This window comes from Hoplias malabaricus, chromosome 12 (genome assembly GCF_029633855.1).
Source record: "Hoplias malabaricus isolate fHopMal1 chromosome 12, fHopMal1.hap1, whole genome shotgun sequence".
NCBI classification, from domain to species: domain Eukaryota; kingdom Metazoa; phylum Chordata; class Actinopteri; order Characiformes; family Erythrinidae; genus Hoplias; species Hoplias malabaricus.
Window position 1 is genome coordinate 30,571,606 of NC_089811.1, and position 13,124 is coordinate 30,584,729.

General features: G+C 38.6%; 1 protein-coding gene across 1 annotated transcript in view; it reads right to left on the reverse strand.

Moving 5' to 3' along the window:
- Positions 1–514: 514 nt before the first annotated feature.
- The window catches only part of lmo7a (LIM domain 7a), a 39,421-nt gene continuing 26,811 nt past the window's right edge, over positions 515–13,124 (reverse strand). The window contains exons 17-35 of the mRNA XM_066686263.1: positions 12,014–12,713; positions 11,353–11,607; positions 10,682–10,796; positions 9,552–9,713; positions 8,372–8,547; positions 8,195–8,258; positions 7,825–7,881; positions 6,278–6,303; positions 5,923–6,030; positions 5,655–5,747; positions 5,222–5,529; positions 4,769–4,816; positions 4,370–4,425; positions 4,039–4,197; positions 3,610–3,787; positions 3,194–3,457; positions 2,028–2,136; positions 1,304–1,406; positions 515–1,189 (exon numbers count right to left, since the gene is read on the reverse strand). Of these exons, the coding sequence (XP_066542360.1) occupies positions 1,167–1,189; positions 1,304–1,406; positions 2,028–2,136; positions 3,194–3,457; positions 3,610–3,787; positions 4,039–4,197; positions 4,370–4,425; positions 4,769–4,816; positions 5,222–5,529; positions 5,655–5,747; positions 5,923–6,030; positions 6,278–6,303; positions 7,825–7,881; positions 8,195–8,258; positions 8,372–8,547; positions 9,552–9,713; positions 10,682–10,796; positions 11,353–11,607; positions 12,014–12,713 (3,004 nt within the window). The 3' untranslated portion in view covers positions 515–1,166. The remainder of the gene's footprint in view (positions 1,190–1,303; positions 1,407–2,027; positions 2,137–3,193; positions 3,458–3,609; positions 3,788–4,038; positions 4,198–4,369; positions 4,426–4,768; positions 4,817–5,221; positions 5,530–5,654; positions 5,748–5,922; positions 6,031–6,277; positions 6,304–7,824; positions 7,882–8,194; positions 8,259–8,371; positions 8,548–9,551; positions 9,714–10,681; positions 10,797–11,352; positions 11,608–12,013; positions 12,714–13,124) is intronic.

Below are 13,124 nucleotides of genomic sequence, written 5' to 3' on the forward strand. Positions count from 1 at the left end.
ACTTCTCACAGAATGCCAGGACCCAGAGTATTCCAGCAGAACAGCACACTGCCTCTGCTGACAATCCTTCTTTAGTGCCAGCTTTTCCCCCGTAAGTGATGCTCACACACCCAGCCATCAAACATGATTCATCAGAGAAGGCTGCCTCCTCCCATTGCTCCATGGTCACTTCTGTTGCTCACATGGCCAATGTAGGTGCTTTTAGTGGTGGACAAGGGACAGGGTGGACACTCCGACCAGCAACATACCAGAACTGTGCGCTCGGACTCCTTTCTCTCATAGCCAATATTAACGTTTAAATCACTATATGCTACAGTAGCACTTCTATGGTAGTTAATGTTGGGTTGAATGTTGGCAGTTATTGTCTTGATGAATGGCTTAAAAATAATTTCAATGGAACCTAAGATTTTTTTTAAATATATATAATGTTGAGTAAAAAGTAGAAACAAGCATTTCTTTTAACCAATATCCAAATAAATGAGAGAGAACAATTCAGTCTCAAATTTGTTTCAGTAATGTTTATTTAAAAATACTAGTGAATATAATGTTTTTTTTTTGCATATTTTGCATATTTGCAGTATGTATGAGATTGTTTACAGTGTGTAAATTTTTGCTTAGAAGTATTAACTGGATGCCATTAGCAAATAAAACTTACAAACCATGCCACTTTCAAATATATTCTTAAGGTGTTTATTCTAATAATCTTTCCCCATCATAAACAGAAAGGCACAAAATGAAGAGAATGACAGCATATTGCTGCCAACATAACAAAATAAATTCATAAAAATAGCCTCAACAAGCGGTGACAACACAGCAAATTCTAACATTCTTTGTAAAATAAAAAACCTTAGTGACATCTGTTTAGCAGTGACACATCCATATGTTTTATTTGTAAATAACATGACTTAAAAGATAATTCTTTTAAAAACCGTGCTAGGTTACAGGTAAATGCACATCCCTTATATAACTGTACAAGCAATCTCTAATACTTTCAGGGAAAAGCATATTTTTTTATTACTCTAACACACTCATAAATGGATCGAAAGAGGGAAATAATTGCGTAATGTTGACTGCTCATTCAAAAAATCTGTTCACCACACATGTGCAATGCTTGTAGTGTTTAGTATGTTGTAGGTTCTTCCTCAATCTGCTGTAATCCTGTGAGGTCACATGGCAGTGGGCTGCCCAGCTGAGGAGAGGAGAGCATTTTCCTTTTTGTCAGAACACCTGTATGTTTTATTTTTAAACTCCTAAATCACTGTATTTGTATCCTACGTCATTTGCTGAGCAAACTATGGCATACCTTTGACTCGCAAATAGCAGGAGTTACAGTAGAGCTGTTTGTTTCGTATTCTGACTTCAGCTCCAGCTTCTGAGCCTCCGAGATCAGTTTTGCACTCAATACACTAGAAGGTAAAACACAGCGACACAGTAAGAGGCTGGGTCATGTATACGTTAAATCTGTACTCACCTGTATATGCTGTTTTGATCTCTGGTCTCTGACTCACTACTGCAGAGAGTTGTCTATTTATCAAGAGAAACTTTCAGCTCAGAGGAAGCCATTAAGCATCAGTTCAAAGCTAAAACCGGCAATAAATATGGGTTACAGACACAAAATGCTAGGCCACCATAAAAGTATGACAGCAGCAGCCCAAGCAGTTATTAAGCACCAAATCAAGCAAGCTGCTATGATTGAGCTGGTGAGTGAATGCACTGAAATATAATCTAAATCTAGAGATTAGATTGTTCAGCACAGATGAAATCAGAATCCAGAACTCTTACTTCTAGTATGCATCAAAGGGAATGGGCTGAGTAAATTTGTGCACACAAATTGAAACAGTTAATCAAAATATACAGAGCCACATGCTGGCAGAAATACTGATTAAAAACTGTACATATAGAAATTGGGATATGCCTCAGTGGTTAAAGTGTGTTGGCACTGTAAGAATTAAAGCGTGAAGAGTAAGGCAGGTTAGCAGCAGGGTTGACTTGACACCCCTAAGACTGGAGGAGTTGGGAACTCTCACCTTAAAGCAAGGTAAATGATAACAGAGTCCCAGAGACTCGATGATCATGGCCGCTCCTTTGCCCAGGGGCAAATCACAGAATGTACAGATTTTCTTGCCACTGACTGACCTAGATTACAAAATGTAAAAATGACCTGAGACACTGACAAGACACACTACCACATCAATCAATGTGGTAAGGCCTTGTAGACATGCTACATGATACATGGAGCTTAGGAGCAGGTGAAATGTTAAGGGCATATGCCTACTACACAATGAGGTAACATTCAGATAATTAGGTACACCAACATTGTATCTACACTCAACACTAATTAATTCCAGCATAATTACCATGAAGTGAACCTTTGGGATTGAAATTGCTGAAATAAGATGAGGTGAGTTGAATGATTGGTGGTAAAGTAGTATGCAGATATAACTTCTGTAGTATATGGAGGTTTAGGTTTAGTTCTTGTTTAGGTCTTGTTCAGTTTAAAACTTAATTGTCCTTTAATATTTAATGAGTAATTAACAAAAAAAAAAAAAAAAAAAAAAAAAAAAAAAAAATTTTTTGGTCAATAATATTACAGTGAGAGTTAACGTTTAAGTATTGCTTTGCTATATTTTATGAATAAACTGAATATAAATTCCTCAGACAGAATTGCCCTCTGTACATTGCCCATAATTCATTATTACATATAACTTCAAGGTAAGTTTTAAGATAGTTTTTTAGTCCAAGTTCATTTTAATGCTCTCTAACTTCTCAGAATTATATTGACAATTGTTTTAACTTTACTTTTTATTTAGTTTAAATAAAAACTGTTCTTAGCAACTGTAAATTTTCCTCATTTGTAGGCATCTGATACAACTAAAACCATCAAAGCAGGCTGAAGGATTAAATAATATGCCAGTGCATTTTATTTTGCAAAACCGCTATTAGAATATTTTACTCAATTATATTTGTCCTTTAATATATGTAACCCTTTTCATGTGTTAATGAAAAGAGACAATGATTGGAGCATGGCTGACTGGAGCTGTGGAGCTATATTACTTTGTTGTACTAGTATGAAAACGTCAGGTACAAATAGCTAATAAAATAGAAACTCAGTGTATGTACAATGGCATCACTTGGTTTTTAAATGTATTTATTTAAATTTATTTTGGAAACAAAAGGCATACAGAAAAAGTACCTGTTCTGTGAGGATTGCTGAGGCTCTGGCTTTGTATGAAGGGCCTGGGCAGGGGTGGAAAATGTGGACCATGACTGCCTGATGGAGCTGAGGGACTGGGATGCAGGCAATGTGGCAGAGCCCGGATGTCCACTGCGGTAAGAGGATGAGCCAGAGAGAGCTGAATGAGGCCGGCTATAGTCTGGGATGGAGGATGTGCTTCCTGGTGCCCATGATGACCTCCAGGAAGAGCGGTTCGTATCAAGATTATCCAGAGACTCACCTCTGAAAAGTCAGTGAAGTAGCATTGGTTAACTAAGCTCACAAGTGATGGGAATGAGCTCAAAGGATTTTTCTCAAAGATAAACTGGCTACTGACTAGTGTTTCAACCGCTTCCAACAATATTAGGCAAAAAGCTATAACCATGTGCACGGACCTCCTCATGGGTAGAGTGACAGGGTCTTTATTGATATTGCTGGTGGTGCTTTGCTGACGAATCCAGCTGCGGTCTGTCAGTAATGGAGTCTTCTTCTTCATCTCTTGAATGATCTGCTGCCTCTCCAACTCAGCCTGAGATAATGGTTCTTTCTTCTCACTCAGACCACTGCTTACAGCTAAAGGTATTATACAAGGCAAAATCATTATAAAAGAAAAAACATGTACCTTGTCCATCAATTGTGTACAACCTAAGGCAGATTGTGTAATCACATTCATCCTGAATCAAGTCCTGGTGCATGCTGATTGAGTGGTGAGGACAGGACACATGCTGATTTGGACAGACTGATTGTTGAACATAGCTTTTGTTGATAGGTTTAAGGTGATTGGATGGGCTTGTTTACTGACATGGTCATGAGCCAATGCCCACCTTTTTCTGGGTTTCTGTATCTCATAGCATTAAGGATACTTCTCCTCTCTAGTTCCAGCTCAGATACAGCCTTTTGACTCAGGATATGAGGATCTTTCTTTCTTCTTATTTCTTTCTCCAAGAGCCAGCCTGCCAGACCCATGTGCCTTCTATACACACCTGCATACAGCCGCACATACACTCCACACTGCTCACAGCTCTGAACTCTTAATTCTAGCTGCTTTTTCTGTTAACATGCTTCATTAAACCAGGCCACATAAACCTTGCTTTAGCATGATCTCTCAAACACAGCAGTTTCAGGATTAGGAAGAAGGATTAAAAACATACAAACCTTTAACGTCGGTTTTGTCCACTTCGTCAAGCTCTGGTGTGGATTTGGACTTCACCCTTTAAAACAATATTAGTCACAGGAATTAATCCTTAGGCAGTAAAAAAAAAAAAGAAAGGGAAATTTCCTGTTTTTCAAAATTTCTGAATAATTCAATAGCTGAAATGACCACAGTCACTGAGAATGGTTTAATGTGAAATAAAGAATTGTAGTTAATTGAAAGGTAATTTCATTGGAGAAGAACATTTCATTCTTAAAAATTGATACCTTAATTACTTTAATTACACAAAGAGTTAGAAATCCCTTGCCATTGAAAAGTTAATGGAGCTTTTAACAATTTTTAATTTTGTTAAAACAGGAAAAATGCAGCATATACACATTAAAAAAAATGATTATATTTACCTGTGTAAGTAGGATAGCTCAGGAAAAATACTGGTATAGTCCTTATCACTGTGATCAAACAATAAAAGTAGCACGAAGAAGCATAGGTATAAGCATTCACACAGAGATGGGCACAAAACAACATAGGTATGATATGGTTATTAATGCATGAGTTTACAAACAATGGAAAATGTTAATGTGAATTTGAATATTAGTTTAGCGTCAATTTGTTATCGGGAGCAAATCATGCAGCAATAGGGAAGGTTCTGCACTACAGCATTGTCAATGCTACAATACTGCAGTTAATGGAACTCATTATTTTCATTCACTTAATACACAAAATAAAAGACAGCATGCTATTACAGCACAAGTGCAGTAAACATGGAGCACCTCATAATTCAATATGTAGTCGTCTCATAACCTTAAAATTATAGCACAATTTTCTGGAGACTAATTGAAGAATCTGCAGCTTACTTTTCTTGTAGCCTCTCCTGAGCCTTCTGGCGCCTCCTCTCCTCTTCCTCTCTCCTTCTCCTTTCTTCCTCTTTACACAGATGCTCTTCCTCCTTTTTTTTCTCCTCTTCCAGTCGCTTCTGCTGCTCCCTTCTGTTCATCTCTTCTTCAAGACGCTCCTGTTCCTCTCTCCTTCTCTTCTCCTCTTCTAGGCGCTTATATTGTTCTTTTCTTTTCATTTCCTCTTCTAAGCGCTTTTGTTCCTCCTTTCTTTTCCTTTCCTCCTCCAAGTGCTTCTGTTCCTCTAAGTGCTCCAGGTTCCTAATTTCCTATTGAGTTTAATTAAATACAAGTACATTAGAATTACATTTTCATAATGTTTTCAAATTGGTAATAAATCACACATATTTTCAAAAACATTTGTTCAAGTTCAATAATCAGGTGACATTATCACCTCTTCTTGTTGTTTTGTGCCTTCTTTTTGAGCCTCTTGCTGGGCTTTTCTAAATTCTGCTTCCATTTTCTCCTGATCCTGACGATATTTCTCCTATAGGAAAAACATTTTTGGTTAATGTTTTAAGCAAACTCCTGATCCCTCATAACTGTACTTGCTGTACTGCCATACTAAATTCAAATACGTTTCTAATAACATTAGTTATCTAAGAAAATAGTAATTTAGGACATGAATATGGCTTTAAAACAGCTGGCGGAGAATAATTTACCTGCAGCAAGCGTTCCTGTTCTTTTTGCCATTTTTCCTGTCGCCTACGCTCTTCTTCAGGGTCCCAGGACCAGCGGTTAGTAGATGTGGAGAGAGAAGGAACAGGCAACTAAACAACACAGAGAAAGATTTCTGTCATTTCACCTTTAATTACGTGTCACAAAGCTATATATAAACTACATTTTCCACTGGCAAAGTGGGCTTCCACTTAAGAATATATATGTCATCAGGTAATGTCTTTTAATATAATTAAATTAGCCTTCTCAGGCTGTTCTCTCATATATCTTCTTAAGGGTACTTAATATAATGATTCAAAACTGCTTGTATAAATGTTATGGCCATGAACGTTTGCTTACGTCTGATATCCCTGTTTCAGGTCCACCTATAAAAGAAATATAGAAGAAACAGAAGTATTTTTTTAAACAAGGGTGTTTTTTCATATAATGGATTTAAATGGTTACTTCATTTAAATAAACTGAATTTCATTATTTGTCATGGAAATATAATAAAACCTTAAGTCCTTCAATTTGTAAATTATTTTGGTGTGAGGTGTAACAATTCACAAGATTCATAATTCAGTTGTTCTGATGTTTCAATTTGATTTTCAAACTGTAAAACAAGGAGATATGTGCCCAAGGATAGTATGTTAAATGTCTCCATTTTCATTGCATTACTGAATAGTACAACTTGTTGAGACACTCAAACTCAGTGGAGGCTTGCCTGATCCATTCTGAGCAGTTTCTTAGTACCACAGCAGACAATAAAGAATAGCTGTGGTTATATTTATATGTGGTTATATATATACACTAGCCCTGAGCAAGCTAACATATTAGCAAAAACATTATGGCAAAATGTGATATGTTATTATAAAATGCAACACTGTGTATTGTTACACCCCTAACAGTACATAATCGTTTAATTACATATTTACTGCTAGAACACATTCCATAATATGGAAAGAGACAAAAATGGCAAAATTCAACACTCCAAAAACAAATCTGAAACTAAAAACAAACAAACAAAAAAAAACCCAGAAAGCCACTCTTCCTGATAACAGACACATGCCACATGCAAAAACAGGTCATTATGCCAGATGCATGCTCAGCAGCATAGCAGCATGCAAAAGGGCAGAGAAGAACTGTGCCTAATCTGAACACCATACCAACACATTTAACACTACACAATACTGTACAGTCTGCACCCCAGGGTTTTGTAATTATATTTCTTAACTTCCCAGTACTGAGGAAATTCTCATTTGAGGAAAAACATAGCAGCAAGAGCTTGGGCATTGGAAGATATATAACATTCTGAGAAATAACAGATGCAGGCTAAGAGGGAAATGTTGAATGTGAATCATTTTTCAATATTTCTACTACATCATTTATAGATGAGAAGGATCTTTGACACTGCCATAGCACTGATCTGCAGAAGGACTGGAGCACAATATAATATTCCTCTGATGTGGAGACTTAGAGGGTCTTTGGGTGTCCTTATGAGTCTTGACAGGCAGTCTGAGGACTTTGTACTGTACAGTTTCTGAGGCACATTTCTGACTATACAAGAAATTGTACAGTCTCCATATTTAGAAATTACAGTTAACATTTTGTTTATTGCTCTGATATATATCTCTCCCTCCTTACACCTTCTTTCTTTTATTATTCATGCACTCCGGGGCTTTTGCAGACAGCAAGTCAGTGTGTTGATGTGGAGGTGGACACAGCACACTCAAACTTGTTACCACAGAGATAGACCAGAGCATTGACTGTGTTCCCTGCTGAGCCTGAGGGAAGAGCACATGGGTTATGAGGGCTTCAGCTGCGAGGAGAAAGAAGAGGATGAAAGGATGAAGGCCTAGCAGTGCCCAGCACCAGAAACACAAAACCGACCTGGTATGCTGTTTTACCTTGTTCAAAAAACTCTGATCTCCTTTTTAAGTTTTTCAAAGAAAGGGGTTCTGATTCTACACGAGAGATAAAAGAGATCAGAGAACAGAAAAACAAAAAAGGAATACGGTTCAGCTTACCTGAAAACAACAAATTCTTAAGTTTATATTTGAAAAACACAGGGTTTGATTTTAGCAAATGCAAGCACTTCATGACACAAACTTTAACCTCTCAAAAATACCAAACAATGCAAATCTCACATGATAGGGAAAACACATTCTATAAATCAAGCTTAACACTCCAAGAAAGACACCAGATGCTCTACATTTTACACTTGTATTAGTACTAGACACTCAGGGTCTAGGTGAATCTGTGAAAAATGTGCTTTACCTTTATTCCTCAGAGTCACTTTCTCCTCAGGAATCCCACCATTAATGCCATGGGGGGCCAGATTCTGCAACCAAGGTGTTGACTGTTATTCTTCTATTTACTGAAATTGTTTTATTTTTTTATTTGGATATATAGTAACAGAAATAAAGAATCAAATTTAGCACACTACATGCTTACATCGGCAGAGTGAGAGCTGACATTCAGAGTTTTCACACTGGTGTCCATGGCTGGTTGGGAGGTGAAGTTCAAGCTGGAGTTGAAGTATGTCTCAGGGGAACCTAGAGGATCCGCACTGGTCAGATTGATCGTCTTATGGCTTTTAAATGGAAGGGAAGGTAGGTCTCTGCCCCAATCTGATAATGATGCGTCGTCAGAGTCATCCATTTTAAAAACACACAATTAGCTACTACAATAATGGACACACAGCTGCACATAAGCGTCTGACGGAGAGGCCTCAGCTACCAGGTTAATGCTACCAGATAGTGGGGTTTGCAGACAGACCACCTTCCCCTGCCATGCAGTCTACAGAGTTCCACACACCAGTTTTACCAACAAGCTTGTACCTCAGTATACCACAGTTAACGAAAGAATGGATATTACTGTGAGATAATCAAAACAAGACTATGATTGGTATAAGCTTTTTGGTAAAATATATAAAATAAAAAAAAAAACATTGCTAAAGAGCACCATGAACCTTCACAAGCAGGGTTAAAACTGCATTGTACACACAGACCACGAAAACATTAAAACACCAAATGAAATAAAGTCTAGGAGAGGTCGAGATTAAAAAAGAAAATAGTAAGTAATAGAACATCAAACAGACGGACAGCAGACAGATTGTGTGTTAGCAAATAAACACAGACTAACCAAGGGCCACCCCAACAATAAATCAGAGTGAAGAGGACTAAAAACTGGTATTAATCAATTTATTTCACTGTGATGCTTAACTATGAGTAAATCCATTATCTTTTCTGGTAACAGAACACTGTTTATGAGGTTTTATTGTACCTTTGTTGCATTCATAAAAAGTGACTTTAATCTAAATAAACTGTTAACTGAAACGACAGTAAGAGAACTCCTGAATGTCACATAGATAGCATTCACCTTAACTGACATTTGTATTGCTTGAATTAATGGGTCGATCTCTGCCATTCTACCCAGCCAATAATTGCAGAGCTCTCTGTATTTTGGAAGCACTGCCATAGCTGGATAAGGCATCTGAATGACTTGAAGATGAAGTCTTTGAGTGGGATATTGAAGGCCCAATTATAGGGTCATAATGGTGTAGGTATATGGTGTGTGGGTGTGGGTGTGTGTGTGGGGGGGGGGCGTCAGGGCATTAGTGGGTCTGTCTTACTGTTCTTGCCGTGTCTGCGAATATCCATAAGCAGACTGCCTTGCTGCTGGGATTTATCCATACTGCTCTTCCATTGCTCATAGCTCATGTCTGCCACCTTGTGTCCATTTACTGCCAGGATCTCATCACCCACCTGTAGGTGGCACAGTTCTGCAGGACTGCCTACATAAATATATGTTCGTACACACATTAACAGAAACTCTCAGAAAGAATGGATCATTAAAAATGTTTCCACGTGTTTTTTATTAAGCACCTTCTGTGCCTGTTACATTATCTATGCCTATATTTCATTATATTGCACCACTAACTGGAGTCTTCCAGTTGGGGAGTAGAGGGGGCAAGTTTGAGACATCAGTGCTTTTCGTTTAAAAGGGGATTTGTTGCTGTGAAAACAAATGTGAATACTGTAATTGTCATTGTATAATCCTTGAGCTTTCATTCTCTTGCTGCCCAGCACATGCTGTTACACACAAGATGTGTGACTCATCCCATATGACCCAGAAAATGTCTGCCCTATATAGCTTTAGACAGGACTGCAGAGAATGTTCTATTAACATCTACACTAAATCTGTGCATAGAGCTGATGGCAACAGTAAATATATGTCCTAGGTGAATTCTCTAATTAAAAGGTACAATATGTAAGACTCAGTGGCATCTAGTGGTGAGTTTGCACACTGTAACCTTCTGAATTCCCCTCCCTCACCACTCCCTGCTACGTCAATGTATAAATGCAAAAGGCAATCTCTAAAGCCAGTATTTGGTTTGTCTGTTCTGTGCTACTGTAGAAATTCAAGATAGACAGTTCTTCACAGGACAACACACACATACTCACACATTCACTCACACTCAAACCTACAGACACTTTTGAGTCGCCAATCCACCTACCAACGTGTGTTTTTGGAAACCGGAGCACCCGGAGGAAACCCACGCAGACACAGGGAGAACACACCAAACTCCTCACAGACAGTCACCCGGAGCGGGACTCGAACCCACAACCTCCAGGTCCCTGGAGCTGTGTGACTGCGACACTACCTGCTGTGCCACCATGCCGCATAAATAATTATTATTTTATTAATTTATTGTTAATGATTAACCATTACCACTACTACATATTTCTTTTAATTTCATACCTGGTTGTATAGATTTCACATGAGCCCCTGTGGAGTCCCAGGTGCTCTGAAAGCCAAAGTCACGACTGCTGTTGGGTTTCTGATTCAAGCTGATCCTCATGTCACTGTAGCTTTCCTGGAAAGCACAGAGAATACAGTGCATAAATCCAGAAACATCTAAATGTCTTGCAATCTGTGGCACAATGAGAAAAAATAGTGAACTGTTGCATGACACTGTGGAGGGTATTAAGGTTAATGCTGGTGCCTCAGTGCATCTAAAGTTAAAGCAACCAAGTTCCTCCTTACATTGAACCACCAGTTTATTATGGACACTTTGGCTGTATCTGATTACACTATTACACTTTTACTAGTAAACCACACTAACCTGACATTAATATATTGATAACACTACTAATACATGTTAACTACCCACATAATATTTGGTCAGAGTTTCTTCTGTGTTGGTCCGTTTCCACTGAGAGATAAAGTGCAGTTTAGCAACAAATGAACTACACTTACTTACAAAGTGGGGTACTTTTACCTAAAGGCTCTAGACACAAGGCATATGTCCCTGACATTATGAAGTTACATAAAACATGGAATGACAAGCATCTCTGACAATTTCTAATGCAGATGTTAGGGTGAGGACATTTCTATTCTATTTCTATGAATTGAACCTTGTTTATACTCACCTGCTGTGTGTTGTTAATAGGGGATACTGCTTTGGGCTGTGGGGTCACTCTGCTGACTGGAGTGACAGATGAAGTCTGTGTAGCTGGAGCGACCTGCTCCTCCTCCTGTTCTTCTTCATCCTCATCACTGCTATGAGCAGAGCTAGTCTGGGAATTAGCTTCGTCCTCTTTCATGAATGCTGCATAACGGCTAGGAGCTGCCACCTTCTTTGTGCTGTCCATATCACCATTTACTCTCTTATGGGATTCATCCATCTGGGTGTATTAAGGGTTTTAGATTTGCAGTGTTAGTAATTAATCTTAAATTATACAATTAATTTGTAATAAATGTATAAACTGCCTGGGGCATATTGAACATTAGGTAGTCCACTGTGGAGCAAAATAAACAGATAAACATTAGTGTGAATGTCATTAGTGTTCATGTGATGACTTATATGGCAGGAAAGTATGAGTTACATAATCCCCCTCCACTTAATAGAACCTCAGCTTTACACTAGTAGTGCCACTGAATTAACATGCTGCATAATTCATCAGAGTTGTTAACAGGTCATGCACTGTAACAGTTTGACATCTTCCTGTCTATAAAAGTGTTTCCCCATAAAAGCATATGGCCTTCAAAAATACTTAAAAAATCAAGTGTTGCACGTGGAAGGCTTTTTACCGTGTAGGCTCGGGGCAGAGAGGAGATTTTGTTGGTCTTGGTGCCAAAAGGCCTGGGCGTGACTACAGAGGTAAGTCTCGCGCTATCCGATCTCTGATAGCTCCTGGGGAGGGAGGCAGAAACTCGAGCCACTCCAGACTGTTTTGTCTCCGCTGAATTAGGTTTATATAAAGAAGCTTGGCTTTGATCCTCCCCCTGCCTTCCATAGTGATGTCTGGGCTCAGGCACAGGGTGAACAAAACTGCTGGTGTTTTCAACTGGCTTGTTGTTGCTGCTGTTTTTGGGCTCCAGTGGTTTACTGCTGATGCTGCTGGGCTGACTGCTGGTAGTGGGCTCTGTTGGATTGGGCTGGATGCTGGAAGAAATTAGGTTGTCCTGGAAGCTACGACTGCTGGTGATGTTGCCTTGATTTTCTTTATAGCTGCTAGACATCTTTGACTGGTTTCCTGGGCTGGTGTCAAGTGAATTCAGTGGAGAATCAGCTTCATCTGATGCTAGGCTGCCTTCCACAGGTTCATCATCGCTCAATGTGGATAAAGAGCGCACAGAGGACCTGTCTCCAATAGTATAGGGGTTATCAATGGTGTAGCTACGGGATGGCATTGTCCTAGTCCTTGGTGCTGGTTCCTCAAAGACGTCCTGGTCTTCAGAATTTGAGAAGGTGCTAAAGCGACTTCTGAAGCTGCCCGGCTCTCTCTCCCTGTGTGGTGAAAGGGAGAGGAGTAGCAGTGGCAGCCACGATTAGATTACATTCTCACCACACAATCAGCCCATGAACAGTCAGAGGTTGGCAGAGACTACACTTTCTACTAATGGGTCAGTGTACATCGGATCTGAGTTTTAGCCTATACAAATACGTAACTTTAGGTGTATGATATGATTAAATATGTTTTTTTCCATCTGAATCTTCTGTACATTTTTTTGTTTTAGTATTATTTAGTATTTTACCTAAACATTCCTTCCCTTTATTCCAATTATTTACTACTGCCTTTAATAAATGTATACACATTTTTAAATAAATACAAGTTTCAATGCCATTCTATTAATAATCTTTTAATTTCCAAAAATATAACTTGAAAATCATATATCAGTATATTCTCAGAAATATAAT